This window comes from Mustela erminea, chromosome 11, assembly GCF_009829155.1.
Source record: "Mustela erminea isolate mMusErm1 chromosome 11, mMusErm1.Pri, whole genome shotgun sequence".
In the NCBI taxonomy this organism is placed as follows: domain Eukaryota; kingdom Metazoa; phylum Chordata; class Mammalia; order Carnivora; family Mustelidae; genus Mustela; species Mustela erminea.
In genome coordinates this window covers 37,989,837-38,012,521 of record NC_045624.1, presented here as the reverse complement: position 1 = coordinate 38,012,521, position 22,685 = coordinate 37,989,837, and the positions used below count along the sequence as shown (strand labels likewise).

The window sequence follows — 22,685 nt, the reverse complement described above, 5'->3', positions numbered from 1 at the left end:
TTTTTACTTTTAAGTTGCTACTAAATTTTTTCCCAAGTCACTTCTACTACACCCTAAATGACCTACAACATTTCCAATCTGTTCATCCCATCTTTGATATACCCTAAGAAGAATAAATTGCATTTTTATAATAATTAAAAGCAAAAATTTTGCTTTAAAATGCAAAGAAGGCCTTAGAAGATTTTATTATCATCACTGCAAACCCTCCCTCCAAAAAGAAGTAGGAGTAATCTCATATAAAGTTTTCTTCCACTTATCCATATAACACCCATCCAAACCCACCGCTCTTACTGTTCTTTTAGCCAAAGGTAAGTCAATGTGACTGCTCCTCTAGTGACAATAATAGTGTTCACTCATAATACGTGATAGAAATTGTTTTATAGACCACCATTTAGTTTTAGACAAAAACACGGGGGTGATCGTTTTTGCAAACATAGCTGAACATGCTCGATATTAATTTACACATACATAACAAGTATAGATGGGTCTAGCTATAGAAAAATCTAATGAGCTCAAGACCCAAGTTTTTAAACAGACCTAGGTAACTAGTAGTCAGTTTCTACTAACTAAAATATTCTGCACTTTATATGATGCTTTATTTCAGGAGTTCACAGAGAACTTCCATAAGCATTCAAAATGAAAACAATGACAAAATATCAGTTTAATCACATGTTTCATAGAATATAAACAAGGCATAAGGAGTGTGCGCATTTGTTATTAATTGTGAACAAAATGGGACTTACCAACATGATTTCCACATACCTGCATTTTTGACAAATATAGAAAATTGATGCATATAGGTCTTTTACACATTGTATCTATTAAACACTAACTGGAAACATAAAGCGCAAAGTGTTTCTGTGGAGGAAAAAAACCCTAGAACTTCCTACAGGGATTTAGTTAGCCAGTGGAAACCATCTTCAGTACTTTATTAAAGGATCTAAGTTCTTTTCCATGAAACACACACACACACTCACCCCCTCACAGTTTATATTATTTATATAATATTTGAAAGGAACTTTTCAGAGCGCCTGGGTGGCTCAGTGAGTTAAGCCTCTGCCTTCGACTCAGGTCATGATCCCAGAGTCCTGGGATCTAGCCCGCATCAGGCTCTCTGTTCAGCAGGGAGCCTGCTTCCTCCTCTCTCTCTGCCTACTTGTGATCTCTGTATATCAAATAAATAAATAAATAATATATATCTATATATATATATATTTTTTTTTTTTTAAAAAAAAGGAACTTTTCAAATATAAACTGCTTCACTACACAATTCACAGTCTTGGCTGGATTACCTGAGCAACCCACCTGACATAAGTTTGTTCTTATGTGTATCCAATTATTAGCATGCAACAAGTTGACTTACCGGCCCAAAAGAATTACTGTCAAAACTGTGTCCGTGATGATCACCTTCAACCCAGATGTGACCCCGGGGAACTTTGACATACCGATTTTTGTGTCCGATGGTTCTAGAAATAAACAACATACATAACCACTGAGATAAGAACAGAAAGACCAAGTAGTTGAGCATACAAAGAAATAAAGGGCAAAAATGCTGTTGCAAATATGCAACAGATAATTTCAGATGAACCATGAAGCTACTTATAACTTCTTTTTTAAGTAACATTGGGTTAGGACCTTGTAAAACCTATGCACAGTATATTTTTTTTCACTTTTTACTTTTCTCACTTTTTTTTTTCACTTTTCTCTAGGTAAAAAGGTTGGTAAAATATAAAGCAGAAGCACCAAATACTATTGGGGGGACAGAAGGAAAATGAGAGAGAATCCTCAAACAGACTCCCTACAGAGTGTGGAGCCAACGCAAGGTTCCATCCCAGGACCCAGAGATCATGACCTGAGCAAAAATCAAAAATTAGATGCTCAACTGACAAGTCACCCAGGTCCCCAGGAACATTGTATATTCTTAAGGTTGACAAGGAAATGGAATAAGGAAAGGCTCTCTCATACAGTGTTGGTGGCAATATAAAATGATACAACCTTTTTTCCTATTTTGCAATTTGGGATTGATTTTCATCAAATTTGTGAAGAGACTAAAATGTACATGCCTTTAACCTAATTATTACACTGTTTTGTAGAAATCCATTCCAAAGAAATAATGAGAAATGTGAATAAATATTTATTATCAGGAATATTCAACACAAACTTTTTTTTTTTTTTTTTTAAAGACAGACAGACTGCCACATGCAGTGCCCTATTTGGATGTGTCTGGAGTCTTGGAAGCTTAACTACCTTACGTTCTACAAATGGACCTGGGCAGCTCCTTTGCAGGTTTTAGCAGGGGAATCTCATACCCTTGACCAAAGAACAGTGCTCCTCTATTGGGAAAGGTCCTCCTCTTCCACAGAGCAAGTAGCACTTGTCAGGAGGGAGCAGCGAGGGAGGAAAGGGACACCTGCCTAGCCAGCCAGATCAGCTGAATCGACCTCGGCGATCAATGAGGTGACAGATATCGCAGCCAGATCTCCCTCACATCCTCAACACAAGCTTTTTTTTTTTTTTTTTCTAACACAAGCTTTTTAATATCATATACATATTTCCTAAATATTCTACAACATGGGAATGGTTAAATAAATTATGATACAACCAATTTAATAAAAGGAACAAGATTAGAATAAAATATTAACCAATTCTATAATAATAAATTCTTCTGAGGACAGAGACTTTTTGTTTTGTTTTGTTTTGTTTTTTACTTCCCAAAGCATTTGGGAAAATGCCTAGCCTAAAAAAGCTTCTCCATAAATGTTGGTTGAATGAATGAATGAGTGAATGTCACCTTAAGTCTACAGAACTAAGCATAGACACTGAGGTTTGTGAGCTATTCTTTGGTATAGAATCCCTTTCAGACCATTTTTGTTAGTTAGGAAGCTGTATGTGTCCAGAAGAATGCATTTAAAAAAAAAAAAAAAAAGAAGAAGAAGTCTACACATAAATTGGTGCTATAGAAATTAAAACTATTCATTATCTAGAATGGTTTTTAATTTTCAAGATAACTTCAGTGTTGAATTACTTTGCTTGAAATCAGTAAATCATTCATGCAAGGAAGCAATGTTGTGGCCATTAGAAGCCCACAGTAAGTTAATGACTGCCGTTTATTTTTAATTACTACTGGGAAGAAGAGTTTCAGCTTTCTAAAGAAAAGCGAAAACAAGTTGAACACATCTCACCATCATATACTCTGTAATACAAGAGTTCTTCAATTAAAATCTGTCAATTAGTTCTTGACATCACTACTGCTTTTGTCATGAGATTGTCTCTAAGAACTAATATCCCACATCAAGTGTTAATGACCAGAGAAGACCCTTTTACTTAATTGTTGGCAAGGCACACTTTCCTATTAAGTCCAAACATTTGTTCACCTTATTATGCTGGTTATTTTGGATATTTAGAAAGAAAACAATTACTCATTTTGTCTCTTCAAGCAGAATTATGAAATAAAACCAGCATAAAACCATCTCTGTAATGAAATGGTAGATGTTAAGTCAAACATATTCTTCTGGAAACAAGAAGACTGATATAAAACTCAGATTCAGTTTCAATGTCATATGAACCAGGGAGTCAAGATACTTGCGATAGAAAATGACAGTATTATAAAATTACCAGTGACAGTTACACATTTCCTTGCATTGACCATCTTACCTAAAAAATCTGAATACACCCAACGTCCCATCATTTTCTAGCCTCTTATAATGCCTTATTTTTCTTCACTGCAACTACTAACACTAGACATTCACTTATTGTTCTTTTGTTTATTGCCCATCCTTACCCCCCAACCCCCCCACCTCCCAACCCCACCTCCCCACCCCCACCCCGCCAACTAGAATGTCAACTTTGGAACTTTGCCTTTCTTGTTCACTTTCTTTGTATCCCCAGAGCCCAGAAGAAAGCATTTTACAAAGAGTTCTACAGATATTTGTTAAATAAATGACCAAATGACTGAATAACTGAAGAATAAAAAATACCATAACAAAGGCAGATTAATAGGATGGAAAGTTCAGAATCTGAAACCAGACTAAACTAGTTATCTTGCTACTAGAACTCATAAGTAATCTTGTGAAAGTCACTTAGTGTTTACCTCCATCAGTCTATCTTTAAGATAGGATGAATAAGACATACCCCAACTGGGTTGAGATGAAGTCAGTGGTTAAATGAGAATATACTGGAGAGGTCACTAAGAGAGCATAGTCTCTGCAATCAGCCTCTTTTGGCTTCTCTGTTTGACTGAACACTTTCAAGTTCACGTGACCTTGAGAAAGTTGATGTAATTCTGTCAGTGTTCTCATTTGAAGAACAGAGCAAATAATGGTACCTAACTCAAAAAGTTGTTTCATGAATAAAGTGTTATGTATTAAACACTTGACAAATGGATTCTCATATAGTAGAGACTGTTTTTAGGCACTCATATAGTTCTGATATAGTAAGAACCCAATAAGTGGTAGTTATCATTGCTATTGTCTTCTGTTGTCCACTGTTTTTTCTTTTCATAATTCAGAATGTATTCAGCCTCCACTATCTATTAGCATCAGTCTCTTAAAATTACCTGAACTATGCCTCAATAATTTCTTTCCCCCACAGTTGCACTGTAACTACAGACTATTTTTTAATCTTACAATAAATCTTTTTTTTCCTTTTTATTCGTATGCTCTTCTGGGGTTTCTAAAACTTATATGGGAAAACACAATCTGCTTGTGCATATTTAAAGATGCAGAGAGTAGTAGGTGAAAACACAATCTATTTGGGTTTTCACTTACTAATCACTTGCATTTTTGAATGTCACAGTGCTAATAGGAGTGGTTTACCTTGATACCAGACAGGTGTGAAAGAACACTTTGAGCTGTAGAACTCTGATAAAATTCATTTCATTTGCATAGTGCATATTTCTCCGGTTCCAGTCTAACTTTTTAAAAAATAACCAAAGTAGCTTTAAAAAATATGATGCTAAAATATCGAGCTGGTTCCTTTTAGGACTGCCAAAGAAATATAATACTCCTAATAGAATTCCTCTGGAGAAGGAATTTTAAATAGCTTTGTGCTTCTGAATTCACATAAAAGAAAGACAAGATAATCTTTCAGGTGATTTAACAGTTAAGTGAGGTGTCAGCATACAAGGTTGTATGTATCTATGGCTTGCAAATAATTTTGGTTTGACAGTCAAAAATGAGTTCTGTATGGTATTTTAACTACTTGTCTACAAAGAGGCATTTTTAGTACTAGCTTTACCAAGACAAGTTACTAGGTCTTATAAATGGAATGAAGAATGATTGCCTCCAATTTGAATTGACCTTGAAAACATTTTTTAAAAAATTTCAGAGTCTTTTGAGTGTCATCAGTTGAATACAAAATTATCAATATAAGCCCTGATACCACAAGAAGGAAAAAAAATTGTATTTAAAGTATTTTCCAAATAGACACACAAATACATACACATTCTTAACTTGTGTAATTAGTATTAATAATTCATGATTTGTTAAATATTTTTGTTTCTTTATTTTTCAAACAATTATATTGATTATTCTCATTGTCCAAAGTAGTGGCTTCCCTGAATATGTTTACTGCTCCCTGAATCCTAGACCCCTGGTTTTCATTATCCTGAAGGAACTCTCAGGACTTAGCAATATCAGGAACTGGAATGAGATCTCTATTATCATCATCATCACTAATAGACTAGACTAGAAAAAAAAAAAATCTACCATCAGGAAAGGAAAACAAGGACACTTGTCTACCAAGGATTGGCATCTAGAAGAGACAATAATTCTCCCTTGAGAATCCATATCCTGCTTGCAGATGAGATTGGGGTTCAAATTCACACTGCTTGGGTGGTCTAAGGAAATTAAGAGTTAACTTTAATTGGCCCCAGGAATCTGGCAGAAGGAAATATGAGTCTCTTCAAGAAAAATCGTTCATGTCAGAGTTTTCAGGTTTTCTATAGTTAAGTCCCAGCCAGTAAGAGCTCATCATCCAAAATAACACAACTCAAAAGGAAACAGCCAGTATTAATGAGTCAAGGCAAACAATAAACAGCAGAATTAGATCCCCAGGGACTTAAAATACTGGATTTATCAGACATAGAATACAAATTATGCATATCTCAGTACTTTTTTAAGAATTAAAAAGGGTGGGCACCTGGGTGGCTCAGTGGATTAAAGCCTCTGCCTTCAGCTCAGGTCATGATCCCAGGGTCCGGGGATCGAGTATTACATTGGGCTCTCTGCTCAGCAGGGAGCCTGCTTCCTCCTCTCTCTGCCTGCTTCTCTGCCTACTTGTGATCTCTGTCTCAAATAAATAAATAAAATCTTTAAAAAGAATTAAAAAGGGAACTTTTAAAAATGTGAGCAAGAAACAGTACCCTACTTTTAAGGGCAGACATTTGAAAAAGAATCAAATAGAACTCCTAATTTTTAAAATACAGTGGACCCTTGAACAATGTGGGGGCTGGGTGCTGACCCCCCAGTGCAGTAGAAAATACTTGTAAAATTTTCAACCCCCCTAAAACTTAATAGCTACTATTGACCAAAAACCTTTCTGATAACATAAGCAGTCAACTCACCCTTTTTTTGTTATATGTATTTCACACTGTATCCCTACAACAGAGTAAGCTAGAGAAAAGGAAACATTATTAAGAAAATCATAATGGGGGTGCCTGGGTGGCTCAGTGGGTTAAAGCCTCTGTCTTCAGCTTGGGTCATGGTCCCAGGGTCCTGGGATTGAGCCCCGCATGGGGCTCTCTGCTCAGTGGGAAGCCTGTTTCCTCCTCTCTCTCTGCCTGCCTCTCTGCCTACTTGTGATCTCTGAATGTCAAATAAATAAATAAAATCTTAAAAAAAAAATAAAATCGTGAAAAGAAAATACATTTATAGTAGTGTACCCTGTTTATCAAAAGAAATTCACATACAAATGGACCCAGCCAAGTCAAATCCATGTTATTCAGGGGTCAACTGTATATAACTGTATATAACTGTATGTAATTGAATTGGAGGTGGGCAAAAAGCAGATTCCTAAAAGCTAAAGAAAAAGTTATTTAGAATTTAGAACAGAGAGGTAAAGAAATAAAATAGAAGAGATGTTATGAGACATAGAGGACATTATTGGGAAATGTAACCTAAGTGTAATCAGAGTCCCAAAGGAAGAGAATAAAAGAAAACAAGGAAAGGCAATATTTAAAGAGATAGTGGTAGAGAACTTTTCAAAATCGATGAAAGCATAAATTCAAAGAGTCTGCAAAGTGAACCAACCACAAGAAAAATAAGAAAATGAAGAAATCACACCTTGATACAATGTAAGGCATTTGTAAAACTCTAAAGACCCTCTTGCCTCCACAAATTTTTGAGATGCTGCCAGAGGATAAAAGGGCAGATTATCTCCAAACTAACAGGAGAGTTTCCACACTAGGGTATAATTTACATGAAATATAACCCAGTCATGTTAAGTATACAATTCAGTGAGATTTAGCAATCGATACAATCATATAATCACTAGATCAAGGTGTATAAAACACTCGAATCATCCGACAAAGTTTCCTCATATCCTTCAGCAGGCATCTCTGCTCTCACTAACATCCTTGGCTCCAGGTAACTGGACTGAGCTGCTCCTATCCCTACAGTCTTGCCTTTCTAGACTTTCCCACAAATGATATCACTCAGCATGCATTATTTTATTTCTGGCTTGTTTAAAGTAGTCTAATGCTTTTGGGATCAATTTATGATAGTGCATGTATTAGAAATTTGATACCATTTTTTTCTTAACAATATATAGATATACAGTTGGTTTATCAAGCAATAGTTCATGAACACTTGGGCTATTGCCAGTTTTTGGCTATCATCAACAAAGCAGCTGTGAATATTACAGCATATATATTTATGTGGACAAGTATCTATAAGTGAAATGGTTGGGCTATATGGTAACTGAATGATAACCTGTCTTTTCCCTAATGACTAATACTTCTGAGTATGTATTTGTCATTTGCTTTCTTCTTTGGTGAATTATTAAAGCTTTGAAAAATGAAATTCAGTGGTTTGCTTCTTATTACTGAGTTATATAACTTCTTTATATACTCTGGATATAACTCTTATCAGATTTATGTTTTTGTAATTATTTTCTCCTAATCTGTGGCATTTTTTTTGTTTTCTTAACAGTTTTCTACAAAGAACAAGCATTTTTAATTTTCATGAGGTTTATTTAGTAATTTTTTCTTTTATAATATGTTTTATGCCATAAAAAATCTTTGCCTAATCCAAAGTCACAAAGGTTTTTTTCTGTTTTTTTCTTCTACCTTTCTAGTTTTATGCCTTTTTAAAAAATAAGGCACAAAAGAAAGTTCAAGCTTAGTTATTCTTTTCTTTCTTTCTTTTCTTCTTGCAAATGAATATCCACATTTTCTAATTCCATTTTTTAAAAAGGATTATTTTTTCTTAACTGAATTACCTTGTGCTATGGACTAAGTTATGTCCCCTCAGAATTCAAATGTTGAAGCCCTACTTCCCACATGGAGATGGGGCCTTTGAGAGAGAGGTTTAGATGGGGACAGAGGGTTAGGGCCTTCACAAGGGGATTAGTACCCTTATAAGAAGGGACTAGAAAAAGCTAGAGTGATCTCTCTCTCTCTTCTTCCCCTACTGTCCACCCCATCCTCTCACTCTATTACCATGTGACAACTTATATGAATAACACGCAGAAAAGGAGGAGAGGGAAATAAATTTTTCTAAGGTTTTTGAATTTTTCTAGTGAAGAATAGAGATATTTATCATCTTTGGACTTTGTTTGGTATGGATTTAAATAATTTTAGGAATCATAGCAGAAATGTAGTTTATAACTCCCCAACCAGTAGACCAAAAATAGAATTTAAAAATCCCAGTTAATGCAGGGGCCCCTGGATGGCTCAAATGGTTAGGCTTCAGACTCTTGGTTTACGCTCAGGTCATGCTCTCATGGTTTGTGAGATGGAGCCCCATGTCAGGCTCCACACTCAGTGGGGAGTATGCTTGAAGATTCTCTCCGTCTGCGTCTCCCCTTGACTCTTGCATGCTCTCTCTCTCTAAAATAAATCGATCTTTTCTAAAAATCTCAGTTAATGCAAAAGAATGCAGAAAATTAAAAAGTAAGTAGGGAAGGCAGGATCAATAGAAAGCACAAAATAAGATGGAATTTAAGTATATCATTAAGCATAATAAAAGTAGATGAACTAATATAGCTAACTGAAAAAAATTATTGTCCAACTATGTAAAAATTATAGCTACATGCTGCTCATAAAAATAGACACATAAAACAAAAGGCTACCAAGAATTTGCTAATCATAATAAAATGATACATCATTAGCACTCAGACAAAATGAAATCAGGTCTGTATGATAAGATTAAAGTGTTTATAGGACCTGATCAGGAAACCACTGAAGCTTACTTTATCCTACAGAAAGATTTTAAGGAGGAAGTGAGCTTAAAACTCTTTCATGAGTAAAGTTAAATTTTGTTTAATTAAAATCCATGGTCAGGGTCAATATTCTAGAAAGTCAAAGGATCTCTGCTCTAATAACATGGTAAGCTTTAATACTGTTCCATATATCCGTTCTCTCTTCTAACTTTAAATGCTACCAATTGTTATATTTGCTTAGTAGAAAAATGCTAAGGTATGGAGACTCAATACTCTTCCCTTGGAGCTTATATTGAATTAGAAATGGCATGTAATTTTAAAAAATGTGTGTAATTAATAGAGGGTGAATTTAAGCAAATTAGGTGATAATAATTCTAGGACGTTGAATCACTTAGAGCTACCTGTAAGGAGGACACTTCTTAAGATCACAGTTGGAAAGATACCAGCAATGACCTAATAAAACTCCTCTTGGTACACATAAAGTAGAGGCAAAAAGCATTTAGGTGAAGTCACCTAGTTAGTCAGTGGCAGATTAAAGACTATATAAACCAGATTCTATAATTTCCTTTCCACTGCACCATAGATCATAACTATTTGAGATTCCAAAGAATAGGTCTTAACATCTTTTCAGTGGGGAAAAAAAAAATGAAATGTCATTCTCTAAATAGACTGCAGATTGTTGCTAGGTGATTAGAGCAAATCTATTTAGTTCATTTAAACAAGAAATAAGGTTTATACAGATTCACAATAAAGTTATGGAATTAATTTTATAAATTTAATATGAATGCTCTTAGTACAGCCAAGAATTTTTTTAGTGAATATTCCTGATGTCCTTTTTTTTTTTTCCCCTAAATTTGGATTATAGGAGTATAGATGCGACAGTTTCCTTAATAGAATGTTTTTTCCTATTACACATACATCTTAAAAATATCTATGGCTGTCCATAAAAATCACTGTAGTTGTTAGTGAAAATTTGAGAAAGATATCAACATTCATCAAACACTAGATTCCATCCATGCTAGGTCAGGCCACATATATAATACATACTTAGGCTATGCTGATCAATCTAGTAATGAGGTGGCAGTTTATGCTGTATTACCTTGCGAGTTAGGGTTAGTTTATGAGGATAAGCTTATGGATGCTGTAAGAATGTGGACTCTGCTTTTTCTTTCCTGCTAGAAACAAACATTTATTGAATGACTACTGTGTGAAACACTATAATGGGTATGCATGAGAGCACAGAAAAGAGTAAGATCTTGTCCCTACTACCAAGATTATAACTTCTACCATGATGCAAACATATGCAACTAAAGTCTGTAAAATACATATGACAATCCAAACTATCATAGATGAAATTTAACAAGTTGGAAACATCTGCAAGAAAATGATTGATGAAAGGAGGAAAACAATAAATGAAATGTCTCTAACCACATAGGTGTTCAAAGTATGGTATTCTCTTGGTTTGAAATAGCCAGGAAAAGGCATTATGAATATCTGAATCAAGATATGAAGAGGGGATAGATAAAAGCTAACAGGTAAAGAAGGTAGTATGTAATTCAAATCTCATTCTCTTACAGAAAAAAAAAAAAAAAAGATTTCCTTTTCATTAGTGCATTATTTCCTGGAAATACAGCACCATAAATTAAGGGGAATATTTTGTAAGCCACTCTAGAGTGAAGACTTCAAGTCATTACAATAGGATGGAAAGTCAAACATATTGAAATTATTTCATTCTAAAGATATTATTGACTTTTTCTCTCATTCTCCTTAATTCCTTCTTATTCTTCTATGCTATGCTATTATGACATACCCAGTATTAATTTATCTTAGATCATATTAAGTCAAAATTTTTAAGTAGGTAAATGTATTACTGAGTTAGAACATAATTATAAACATTGTATAAGCTATTATATATTATATAAACATTATATCAGCTATCTGAATATAGAAAAGATAACTCCATGTAGAAAAGATAAGAATGTATCTAACTTGCATATATTTAAAATTAGTTTTTGCTAAAATGATAAAAACATGAAATGCCAAAGGTTTAAACACCATAATCAGTTTATCTACTGTTAAACTGGATCTTACCAGGAATAGAAATAGTGACTCATATCATTATTCAATGGAAATCTTCCTAGCATACCAATTTAAATAAAATAGCGGGTTTGTAATGCATAATTTTATATTTCAAAAAAATCAATATTTATTATAAATGGCATTATTGCATTTGTTTACAAAGTCCTTTCTCAAAATAAATTCCTGGGTATCTGTATTATTCATCATTTACTATAATAGCTTTTTCTCACATGCTATTTATACAGGGGGAAAAATATATTTCAGTGCTTTTTAATGTAAGGTCCTTAGATATTGGAGGAAATATGAATAATTTTCCATCTGTTTGCTCTGATCTCAGTCTTGCAACCTGAATATTCCTTTTAACATTAAAAGAAATATACGCTATTTTCTTTATTTCCTACAAACAAAATTAACAAGACTTTGGACTAACTACTAGTCATTAATCTTTAAATGACTAGTAATTAATTTTTAAATCACTAGTAATTGATTACTAGTAATTAATTTTTAAATCACCTTTTTTTTAAAGTTTTAATTACACACCAATAACATTTCTAAATACAGCTACATCACAAGAGGCAGTTGGAATTTGGTTAAATCTGAATTGAGACCCTTCTTCTTACATGAACAATACTGCAAAATAGCAGAGCTACCTAATTAATATCACCAGGGATTCATTTAATCATCAATTATTTCTTCCAACTGAATATTCCTTAATACATCTTTATTTAACAGCTTTATTCAAACAAATAGTATTATAGAGATAGAATATAATGATTTACTACATTACACATATGACAGCTACAGATTACTCTTCACAAAATATAAATAAGAATAATACAGGTTTTAGGAAGTACCAATAGGAGAGCTTGCTAATTCAAGCCTTACTTGTTTCAGCCTACATGAACCTATGTTATAAAACCACATTTTAATGTCTAGAATACCAGGATACCATGTAAACGTGTGAGTGAAGTGCTTGAAAATCAGAAAAGATGTTGTTCTTTCCCCCTACATGGGACTATGACATGGCGGCACAGTCCCAACCAGTGAAGACTCTGGGCTACTGAAAATGAACGAAATTCTGGATCAGAATACCTGCATGCCAAGTTGTTTTGTTGTAAACATAAAACTTACCTAAAACTTCCTAGGATATTTTGTTGAATACTTAATTCTTGAATATTTGCTATTAGTGACCAAGCCTCAAGTAAGTAGAGAGCAATGCTCTCAGCTTCCAAGAAATGTGGTCTTGAGCGTAAGTCTGACTTTTCCATATGGAAGACAAAATTCAGGGAAGGTTCAATTCGGATAGGAAGAATAGGAAATCACTTTAAATGAGGTCTTATTAAACTTCTAACATAACCCAGAATAATACCAAACAGCATAAAACAGACTTCTATAACAACTGAGTTTGTAACGGAGAATGTCTGGCTTGTAAGAAATCAGATTCTTGTGGATAACATGAACCTTGAAAAGATGTGATTGCTCATATTGTTGTGTCATATAAATTGAAGAGTCAGTCCACCAGAATCACATCTTCTAGACATTCTGCTATATAGACACACTGCTGTCCTCTTAAAGAAAATTTTTAAAAAATACAAATCACCATGTGAAACTGGAAACCAGAGAGAAAGTCCATAGCTAATCTCCTTCCTGGACTGCTGCAGTCACTTTCTCACTAGGTTTTATGTCTCTATTTTCCACTATTTTTAGTCATTCGCCACACAAGTCTAATCGTGTCATACTCCTTGCCTGTTGAAAAGTTTCTAATGGCTTTCCATCACACAGAATAAAATCCAAATTGCTTACTGTGAACCTGCAAGCCTTACATGCAACATTCCCAGTCTTGGCACTCTAGATAGGTTGAGCCGGAAAATTCTTAGTCAAGAGGAGCTAACCTGTGTAATTTAGGATATTCAGTAAAACATCCCTGGCCCCTGTTTACTAGATCTCAGTAACGACAGCATCTCCTTAACAGTTTTGACAACCAAAAATGTCGCCAAGCATTGCCAAATATCTCCAGAATAGGGGTAGAGGGCACAAAACTGCCCCCCCCCCGGGAATCTCTGCTTTACAGGATCTGTTCCTTCACTACACCTTCAACCTCAACTGCTCTTGCTCATTTTACATCATCCACACTAGCCTCTTCGATTCCTTCAACACACCATGAGACCTCTTGACTCTGGTCCTTTTCTTCACTTGCTATCCTCTGTGTGGAATGTTCTTTGGATTCTATGTTCCTATTTAAATCTTCTGTCTAGACAGTTCCTTGTCATCCTTTCCCCCTCAGCATATTTCCTCCATAGCACTATCTGTCTCATGGTTTATAACCTGTCTCATGGTTTACTTGCTTTCTGTCTATCTTCTGGACTTCACTGTAAATTCTATTAAGGCAGAAACTTTAAATGTCTTGTTCAACATAGTCTTCCTAATTCCTAAAACTGGGAATTAGGAAGTGCCTGTCTGTATTCTCAATAGGTGCTCAACAAATATATACTGACTAAATGGGTGAGTGAGAATTCTGGTAATAGTCCTCTTTATAATACGATGAAAAAATAAGGTTGCTCTTTTTTCTGATTTTTGACAACAGCATCACATAGTATCTTGAACTGAAAAGGATTTTATACCTTCAGAAAACAAAGTCATTTTACAGGTAAGAAATCAGAGACCTGGAGAGATGAGTTTGTCAACAGTAACTGACTTAGTTTGTGTTAATTGACCTTTAAAAATCAAAATGATGGGGATGCCCAGGTGGCTCAGTTGGTTAAACAGCTGCCTTCGGCTCAGGTCATGATCCCAGCGTCCTGGGATAGAGTCCTGCATCGGGCTCCTTGCTCGGCGGGGAGCCTGCTTCTCCCTCTGCCTCTGCCTGCCATTCTGTCTGCCTGTGCTCGCTCGCTCTCCCTCTCTCTCTCTGATAAATAAAATCTTTAAAAAAAAAAATCAAAATGATGAATACCAAATTTTAAAGCTTCTCTTTATAATCCTCCTCATGGGCATTTTACCCACAGTGATGGAAGCTTCATTTACAAATTAATTTTTTAGGGAATTTCAATCAAACATAAGTATAGGTATTGAGTTTAAGATAATTATTTAAGAAGGCTACAGGTTGCCATCTTGATAAGTGAAGATCATTTTGTCTTAGATTTCAGATAGGAAATTCCCTCAGTAACACACCAGATAGTAAAAGGAATCACTGAAACACATACACACGCACACAGTGGCTTATAATTTATAGAAATGCAATTAATTTATGATTATAAACTAAAATAACTCAAAATGTATAAAGTGTAGAATTAGGTAACTGGCATCAACATCTGAACGCATTCATTTTATGGAGTTTGTAAACTAATTTGATCAAAGCGTGTTCAGGAAGATTATAAAGTTAAGTATGGCAAAGCCTCTGACCTCAAGAAACACAATATAAAGAATGATATACACAGAAATTACAACTGAAAGCAGAACATGATAAATGCTGGATGTGAGATATAATGACTATGATAATAAGGTACTATTTACTAAGTACTTACTACAGAGGTAGGACACTAAATGACAGTAATTTAGGCTTTGTCAAACAGAGAAAATAGTAAAGCATTTGAACCTAGGTACACAAAACCTGTGCAGTTAATGAGTACTGTACCCCCCTTTAAGAAAAAGATTAGTCCCGACCGAGCTGATACTGATCGGGGAAATTAGAAAAATATGAGTTATGGGCATGAGTGGTATAAAATGTGACTAAAAGCACATAGATGATAAAGTGTATCAAGAATTCATATTAGAAAAACCCTGAATTCTTTGATTAGGCTAGAATGCAGTTTAATGGAAGCTAACAAACATACATTATAAATTGGGGATGGACTGACTGTAGCAAAACTTAAATATCCATCTAAGAAGTATATACTCTATTTTGTAGGCAATGGGGGACACTTGAAGGGTGTTAATAAGAAGTGACAAGATCTTGTCATACAGAATTATCTTCATAGGACTAACAGCCCAGAGCAAAATGGACACAGCTGAAAGTTCGGCTGCCAATAAAAACCATTCTTCCAGATACATTCAAATCCACTAATCTCCAGAGTTTAGTCTTTGCTTTCTGCACAAAACCTATTGGTTATAGAGAAAATATTTCTTGGAGACAATATTTTGGTGTATATGGTATGTGGCCACTTCACTTTGGGTGATGGTTCTTACTGAGACATAATTGCATTCATCTCACCCCTTTGTTTGGGGCTTGCTATATATCCAGATCACAGCGGGGTGGGGGGGGCACAATATTTAAGCACTTCAGCTTCTCAGCTCTAGCACATCGTAGGTTAAATGGCTATTCGCTGGTGAAAGTGAGTCCAAGAGAAGTGTATGTTCTCTCTTAAGCACCAGAACCACATAATTAACATAATCTTTATATCTTCTGATTGGATTTCTATCTCATTCTAATAAAAGCAATCCTGTTTCACCCTTATCAAAAATCATCCCACTTAGATAATAAATGCTTATAATTATATCCTCTTCATGATTACAAAATATCACTTTGATTAGATGAAGGAGGCTTGCCATGGAAACCACTACATCCACCTAAACCCAAGTTTGCTGTTTACTGATAGTTAGTTATGTATCATATTTTGTAACCTGTTTTCCCTTTTACACATAATCAGACTGACCACAATACCTTAAAAAAAGAAAATGTTTTGAAGCTCATCATTCTCAAGTCAAAATTTCACATGACTCCTTTGTTATATGGGTTCTATTCTCAGAACCATAATATTATTAATCTTTAAGTCATGGTCACGTCTGTGATTGCCCTGTAGATTCATTCTGGATAGGATAGTAGGATTAGAAAAGTTTAATTTATTACTTTTCTTTACATTTTTAAAAACTGTCCTATCATGTCTTCCCCATTAGGGGGGAAATAAAAGTAAAAAAGGGCTGAATACATTAATTTCCTCCAAATTTTTAATTATAGTATGTTTTGTCTGGGTAGTCGTTTGTAATAGACATTTAGAGGAGTATACAACCTATCTTGAAATGTCTGGTAAGATACTACAGACTAGGTAATATCTAAAACCAACAGATGAGTCAGTTAGCAAAAAGAAGGTTAAGGAGAGGCATTTCAGGCAAAGGGGAAGCACATTCAAAGTCAGAAAATGAGACTTCAGAAAGCACCTCAACATAAATACCAGAAGAATCCTGAATTCTGTGGTTTGGCTAGCACATGGGTGTGAAGGTACATATGGTATCATATTTCAAAGATATTAGAAATCCCCTCATTCAACACAATCCATATTGGTATTTGTAAGATTAATATCTTTTTAAGTTGGCAAGGCATGGATTTATACTTTAAAAATCATACATTCAGGGGGAGGAGTCAAGATGGCGGAGAAGTAGCAGGCTGAGACTACTTCAGCTAGCCGGAGATCAGCTAGATAGCTTATCTAAAGATTGCAAACACCTGAAAATCCATCGGCAGATCGAAGAGAAGAAGAACAGCAGTTCTGGAAACAGAAAAACAGCCACTTTCTGAAAGGTAGGACCGGCGGAGAAGTGAATCCAAAGCGACGGGAAGATAGACCCCGGGGGGAGGGGCCGGCTCCCGGCAAGCGGCGGAGCAATGGCCCACAAAATCAGGACTTTTAAAAGTCTGTTCCGCTGAGGGACATCGCTCCAAGGCTACCTGGGGCAAAGCCCACATGGGGTCAGCGTGGCCTCGGGTCCCGCAGGGTCACAGAAGGATCGGGGGTGTCTGAGTGTTGCAGAGCTTGCGGGTATTGGAACGGGAAAGCCGGCTACAGAGACAGAGCCGACAGTAAGCTCGCAGCTCGGGGTGACCTTGAACCGGTCGCAGGCTCAGTGAGCTCGGAGCGCGGCCGGAGGTCGGGCAGACGGGAGTAACTGGGCGCTGTTCTCTGAGGGCGCACTGAGGAGTGCGGCCCTGGGCTCTCGGCTCCTCCGGGCCGGAGACCAGGAGGCCGCCATTTGTATTCCCGTCCTCCGGAACTCTACGGAAAGCGCTCAGGGAACAAAAGCTCCTGAAAGCAAATCCAAGCGGATTACTCTCCCTGGCCCCAGGTAAGGGCGGTGTAATTCCGCCTGGGGCAAAGACACTTGAGAATCACTACAACAGGCCCCTCCCCCAGAAGATCAACAAGAAATCCAGCCGAGACCAAGTTCACCTACCAAGGAGTGCGGTTTCAATACCAAGGAGAGCAGCAGAATTCCAGAGGAGGAGAAAGCCAAGCATGGAACTCATGGCTTTTTCCCTGTGATTTTTTTTTAGTCTGGCAGTTAATTTAATTTTTTTCTTTTTCATTTTTTTTTTTTCTTTTTTCTTGCCTTCGGGTAAAAATTTTTTTTTTAACTGTTACCTTTTTCTTTTTTAACGATTTTTTACTAGTTTATCTAACATATATATCTTTTCTTTTTTACATTTTTCTTAGGTGTTTTCTATTTTTAAAATCTTTTCTTTTCTTTTTTTTTCTTTTTTCTTTTTTTTTTTCCTTTCTTTCTTTCTTTTTGAACCTCTTTTTATCCCCTTTCTCCCCCCTCACGATTTTGGATCTCTTCTAATTTGGTTAAAGCATATTTTCCTGGGGTTGTTGCCACCCTTTTAGTATTTTACTTGCCCCTTCGTATACTTTTATCTGGACAAAATGACAAGACGGAAAAATTCAACACAAAAAAAAGAACAAGAGGCAGTACCGAAGGCTAGGGACATAATCAATACAGACATTGGTAATATGTCAGATCTAGAGTTCAGAATGACAATTCTCAAGGTTCTAGCCGGGCTCGAAAAAGGCATGGAAGATATTAGAGAAACCCTCTCGAGAGATATAAAAGCCCTTTCTGGAGAAATAAAAGAACTAAAATCTAACCAAGTTGAAATCAAAAAAGCTATTAATGAGGTGCAATCAAAAATGGGGGCTCTCACTGCTAGGATAAATGAGGCAGAAGAAAGAATTAGTGATATAGAAGACCAAATGACAGAGAATAAAGAAGCTGAGCAAAAGAGGGACAAACAGCTACTGGACCACGAGGGGAGAATTCGAGAGATAAGTGACACCATAAGACGAAACAACATTAGAATAATTGGGATTCCAGAAGAAGAAGAAAGAGAGAGGGGAGCAGAAGGTATACTGGAGAGAATTATTGGGGAGAATTTCCCCAATATGGCAAAGGGAACGAGCATCAAAATTCAGGAGGTTCAGAGAACGCCCCTCAAAATCAATAAGAATAGACCCACACCCCGTCACCTAATAGTAAAATGTACAAGTCTCAGTGACAAAGATAAAATCGTGAAAGCAGCCCGGGACAAGAAGTCTGTAACATACAATGGTAAAAATATTAGATTGGCAGCTGACTTATCCACAGAGACGTGGCAGGCCAGAAAGAGCTGGCATGATATTTTCAGAGCACTAAACGAGAAAAACATGCAGCCAAGAATACTATATCCAGCTAGGCTATCATTGAAAATAGAAGGAGAGATTAAAAGCTTCCAGGACAAACAAAAACTGAAAGAATTTGCAAATACCAAACCAGCTCTACAGGAAATATTGAAAGGGGTCCTCTAAGCAAAGAGAGAGCCTACAAGTGGTAGATCAGAAAGGAACAGAGACCATATACAGTAACAGTCACCTTACAGGCAATACAATGGCACTAAATTCATATCTCTCAATAGTTACCCTGAATGTTAATGGGCTAAATGCCCCTGTCAAAAGACACAGGGTATCAGAATGGATAAAAAAACAAAACCCATCTATATGTTGCCTCCAAGAAACTCATTTTAAGCCCGAAGACACCTCCAGATTTAAAGTGAGGGGGTGGAAAAGAATTTACCATGCTAATGGACATCAGAAGAAAGCAGGAGTGGCAATCCTTATATCAGATCAATTAGATTTTAAGCCAAAGACTATAATAAGAGATGAGGAAGGACACTATATCATACTCAAAGGGTCTGTCCAACAAGAAGATTTAACAATTTTAAATATCTATGCCCCCAACGTGGGAGCAGCCAACTATATAAACCAATTAATAACAAAATCAAAGAAACACATCAACAATAATACAATAATAGTAGGGGACTTTAACACTCCCCTCACTGAAATGGACAGATCATCCAAGCAAAAGATCAGCAAGGAAATAAAGGCCTTAAACGACACACTGGACCAGATGGACATCACAGATATATTCAGAACATTTCATCCCAAAGCAACAGAATATACATTCTTCTCTAGTGCGCATGGAACATTCTCCAGAATAGATCACATCCTCGGTCCTAAATCAGGACTCAACCGGTATCAAAAGATTGGGATCATTCCCTGCATATTTTCAGACCACAATGCTCTAAAGCTAGAACTCAACCACATTAGGAACTTTGGAAAGAACCCAAATACATGGAGACTAAACAGCATCCTTCTAAAGAATGAATGGGTCAACCGGGAAATTAAAGAAGAATTGAAAAAAATCATGGAAACAAATGATAATGAAAATACAACGGTTCAAAATCTGTGGGACACAACAAAGGCAGTCCTAAGAGGAAAATATATAGCAGTTCAAGCCTTTCTCAAGAAACAAGAAAGGTCTCAGGTACACAACCTAATCCTACAGCTAAAGGAGCTGGAGAAAGAACAAGAAAGAAACCCTAAACCCAGCAGGAGAAGAGAAATCATAAAGATCAGAGCAGAAATCAATGAAATAGAAACCAAAAAAACAATAGAACAAATCAACGAAACTAGGAGCTGGTTCTTTGAAAGAATTAATAAAATTGATAAACCCCTGGCCCGACTTATCAAAAAGGAAAGAGAAAGGACCCAAATAAATAAAATCATGAATGAAAGAGGAGAGATCACAACTAACACCAAAGAAATACAAACTATTATAAGAACATACTATGAGCAACTCTACGCCCATAAATTTGACAATCTGGAAGAAATGGATGCATTCCTAGAAACATATAAACTACCACAACTGAACCAGGAAGAAATAGAAAGCCTGAACAGACCCATAACCAGTAAGGAGATTGAAACAGTCATTAAAAATCTCCAAACAAACAAAAGCCCAGGGCCAGACGGTTTCCCGGGGGAATTCTACCAAACATTTAAAGAAAAACTAATTCCAATTCTCCTGAAACTGTTCCAAAAAATAGAAATGGAAGGAAAACTTCCAAACTCATTTTATGAGGCCAGCATCACCTTGATCCCAAAACCAGATAAGGATCCCACCAAAAAAGAGAGCTATAGACCGATATCCTTGATGAACACAGATGCGAAAATACTCAACAAAATACTAGCCAATAGGATTCAACAGGACATTAAAGAGATTATTCACCACGACCAAGTGGGATTTATTCCAGGACTGCAAGGTTGGTTCAACATCCGCAAATCAGTCAATGTGATACAACACATCAATAAAAGAAAGAACAAGAACCATATGATACTCTCAATAGATGCTGAAAAAGCATTTGACAAAGTACAGCATCCCTTCCTGATCAAAACTCTTCAAAGTATAGGGATAGAGGGCACATACCTCAATATCATCAAAGCCATCTATGAAAAACCCACCGCAAATATCATTCTTAATGGAGAAAAACTGAAAGCTTTTCCGCTAAGGTCAGGAACACGGCAGGGATGTCCATGATCACCACTGCTATTCAACATAGTACTAGAGGTCCTAGCCTCAGCATTCAGACAACAAAAGGAAATTAAAGGCATCCAAATCGGCAAAGAAGAAGTCAAATTATCACTCTTCGCAGATGATATGATACTATATGTGGAAAACCCAAAAGACTCCACTCCAAAACTGCTAGAACTTATACAGGAATTCAGTAAAGTGTCAGGATATAAAATCAATGCACAGAAATCAGTTGCATTTCTCTACACCAACAGCAAGACAGAAGAAAGAGAAATTAAGGAGTCAATCCCATGTACAATTGCACCCCAAACCATAAGATACCTAGGAATAAACCTAACCAAAGAGGCACAGAATCTATACTCAGAAAACTATAAAGTACTCATGAAAGAAATTGAGGAAGACACAAAGAAATGGAAAAATATTCCATGCTCCTGGATTGGAAGAATAAATATTGTGAAAATGTCTATGCTACCTAAAGCAATCTACACATTTAATGCAATTCCTATCAAAGTACCATCCATCTTTTTTAAAGAAATGGAACAAATAATTCTAAAATTTATATGGAACCAGAAAAGACCTCGAATAGCCAAAGGGATATTGGAAAAGAAAGCCAACGTTGGTGGCATCACAATTCCGGACTTCCAGCTCTATTACAAAGCTGTCATCATCAAGACAGCATGGTACTGGCACAAAAACAGACACATAGATCAATGGAACAGAATAGAGAGTCCAGAAATAGACCCTCAACTCTACAGTCAACTAATCTTTGACAAAGCAGCAAAGGATGTCCAATGGAAAAAAGACAGCCTCTTCAATAAATGGTGCTGGGAAAATTGGACAGCCACATGCAGAAAAATGAAATTGGACCATTTCCTTACACCACACACAAAAATAGACTCAAAATGGATGAAGGACCTCAATGTGCGAAAGGAATCCATCAAAATCCTTGAGGAGAACACAGGCAGCAACCTCTTCGACCTCTGCCGCAGCAACATCTTCCTAGGAACAACGCCAAAGGCAAGGGAAGCAAGGGCAAAAATGAACTATTGGGATTTCATCAAGATCAAAAGCTTTTGCACAGCAAAGGAAACAGTTAACAAAATCAAAAGACAACTGACAGAATGGGAGAAGATATTTGCAAACGATATATCAGATAAAGGACTAGTGTCCAGAATCTATAAAGAACTTAGCAAACTCAACACCCAAAGAACAAATAATCCAATCAAGAAATGGGCAGAGGACATGAACAGACATTTCTGCAAAGAAGACATCCAGATGGCCAACAGACACATGAAAAAGTGCTCCATATCACTCGGCATCAGGGAAATACAAATCAAAACCACAATGAGATATCACCTCACACCAGTCAGAATGGCTAAAATCAACAAGTCAGGAAATGACAGATGCTGGCGAGGATGCGGAGAAAGGGGAACACTCCTACACTGTTGGTGGGAATGCAAGCTGGTGCAGCCCCTCTGGAAAACAGCATGGAGGTTCCTCAAAATGTTGAAAATAGAACTGCCCTATGACCCAGCAATTGCACTATTGGGTATTTACCCTAAAGATACAAACGTAGTGATCCAAAGGGGCACGTGCACCCAAATGTTTATAGC

At 36.3% G+C, this 22,685-nt stretch overlaps 1 protein-coding gene across 4 annotated transcripts in view; it reads right to left on the bottom strand.

The window, feature by feature from the left end:
- IMMP2L (inner mitochondrial membrane peptidase subunit 2) overlaps positions 1 to 22,685 on the bottom strand; it is an 866,166-nt gene that overhangs the window by 206,586 nt on the left and 636,895 nt on the right. For all 4 annotated transcript variants that reach the window (XM_032304756.1, XM_032304753.1, XM_032304755.1 and 1 more), the window contains one exon: positions 1,364 to 1,466. In XM_032304756.1, coding sequence (XP_032160647.1) covers positions 1,364 to 1,466 — 103 coding nt within the window. The remainder of the gene's footprint in view (positions 1 to 1,363; positions 1,467 to 22,685) is intronic.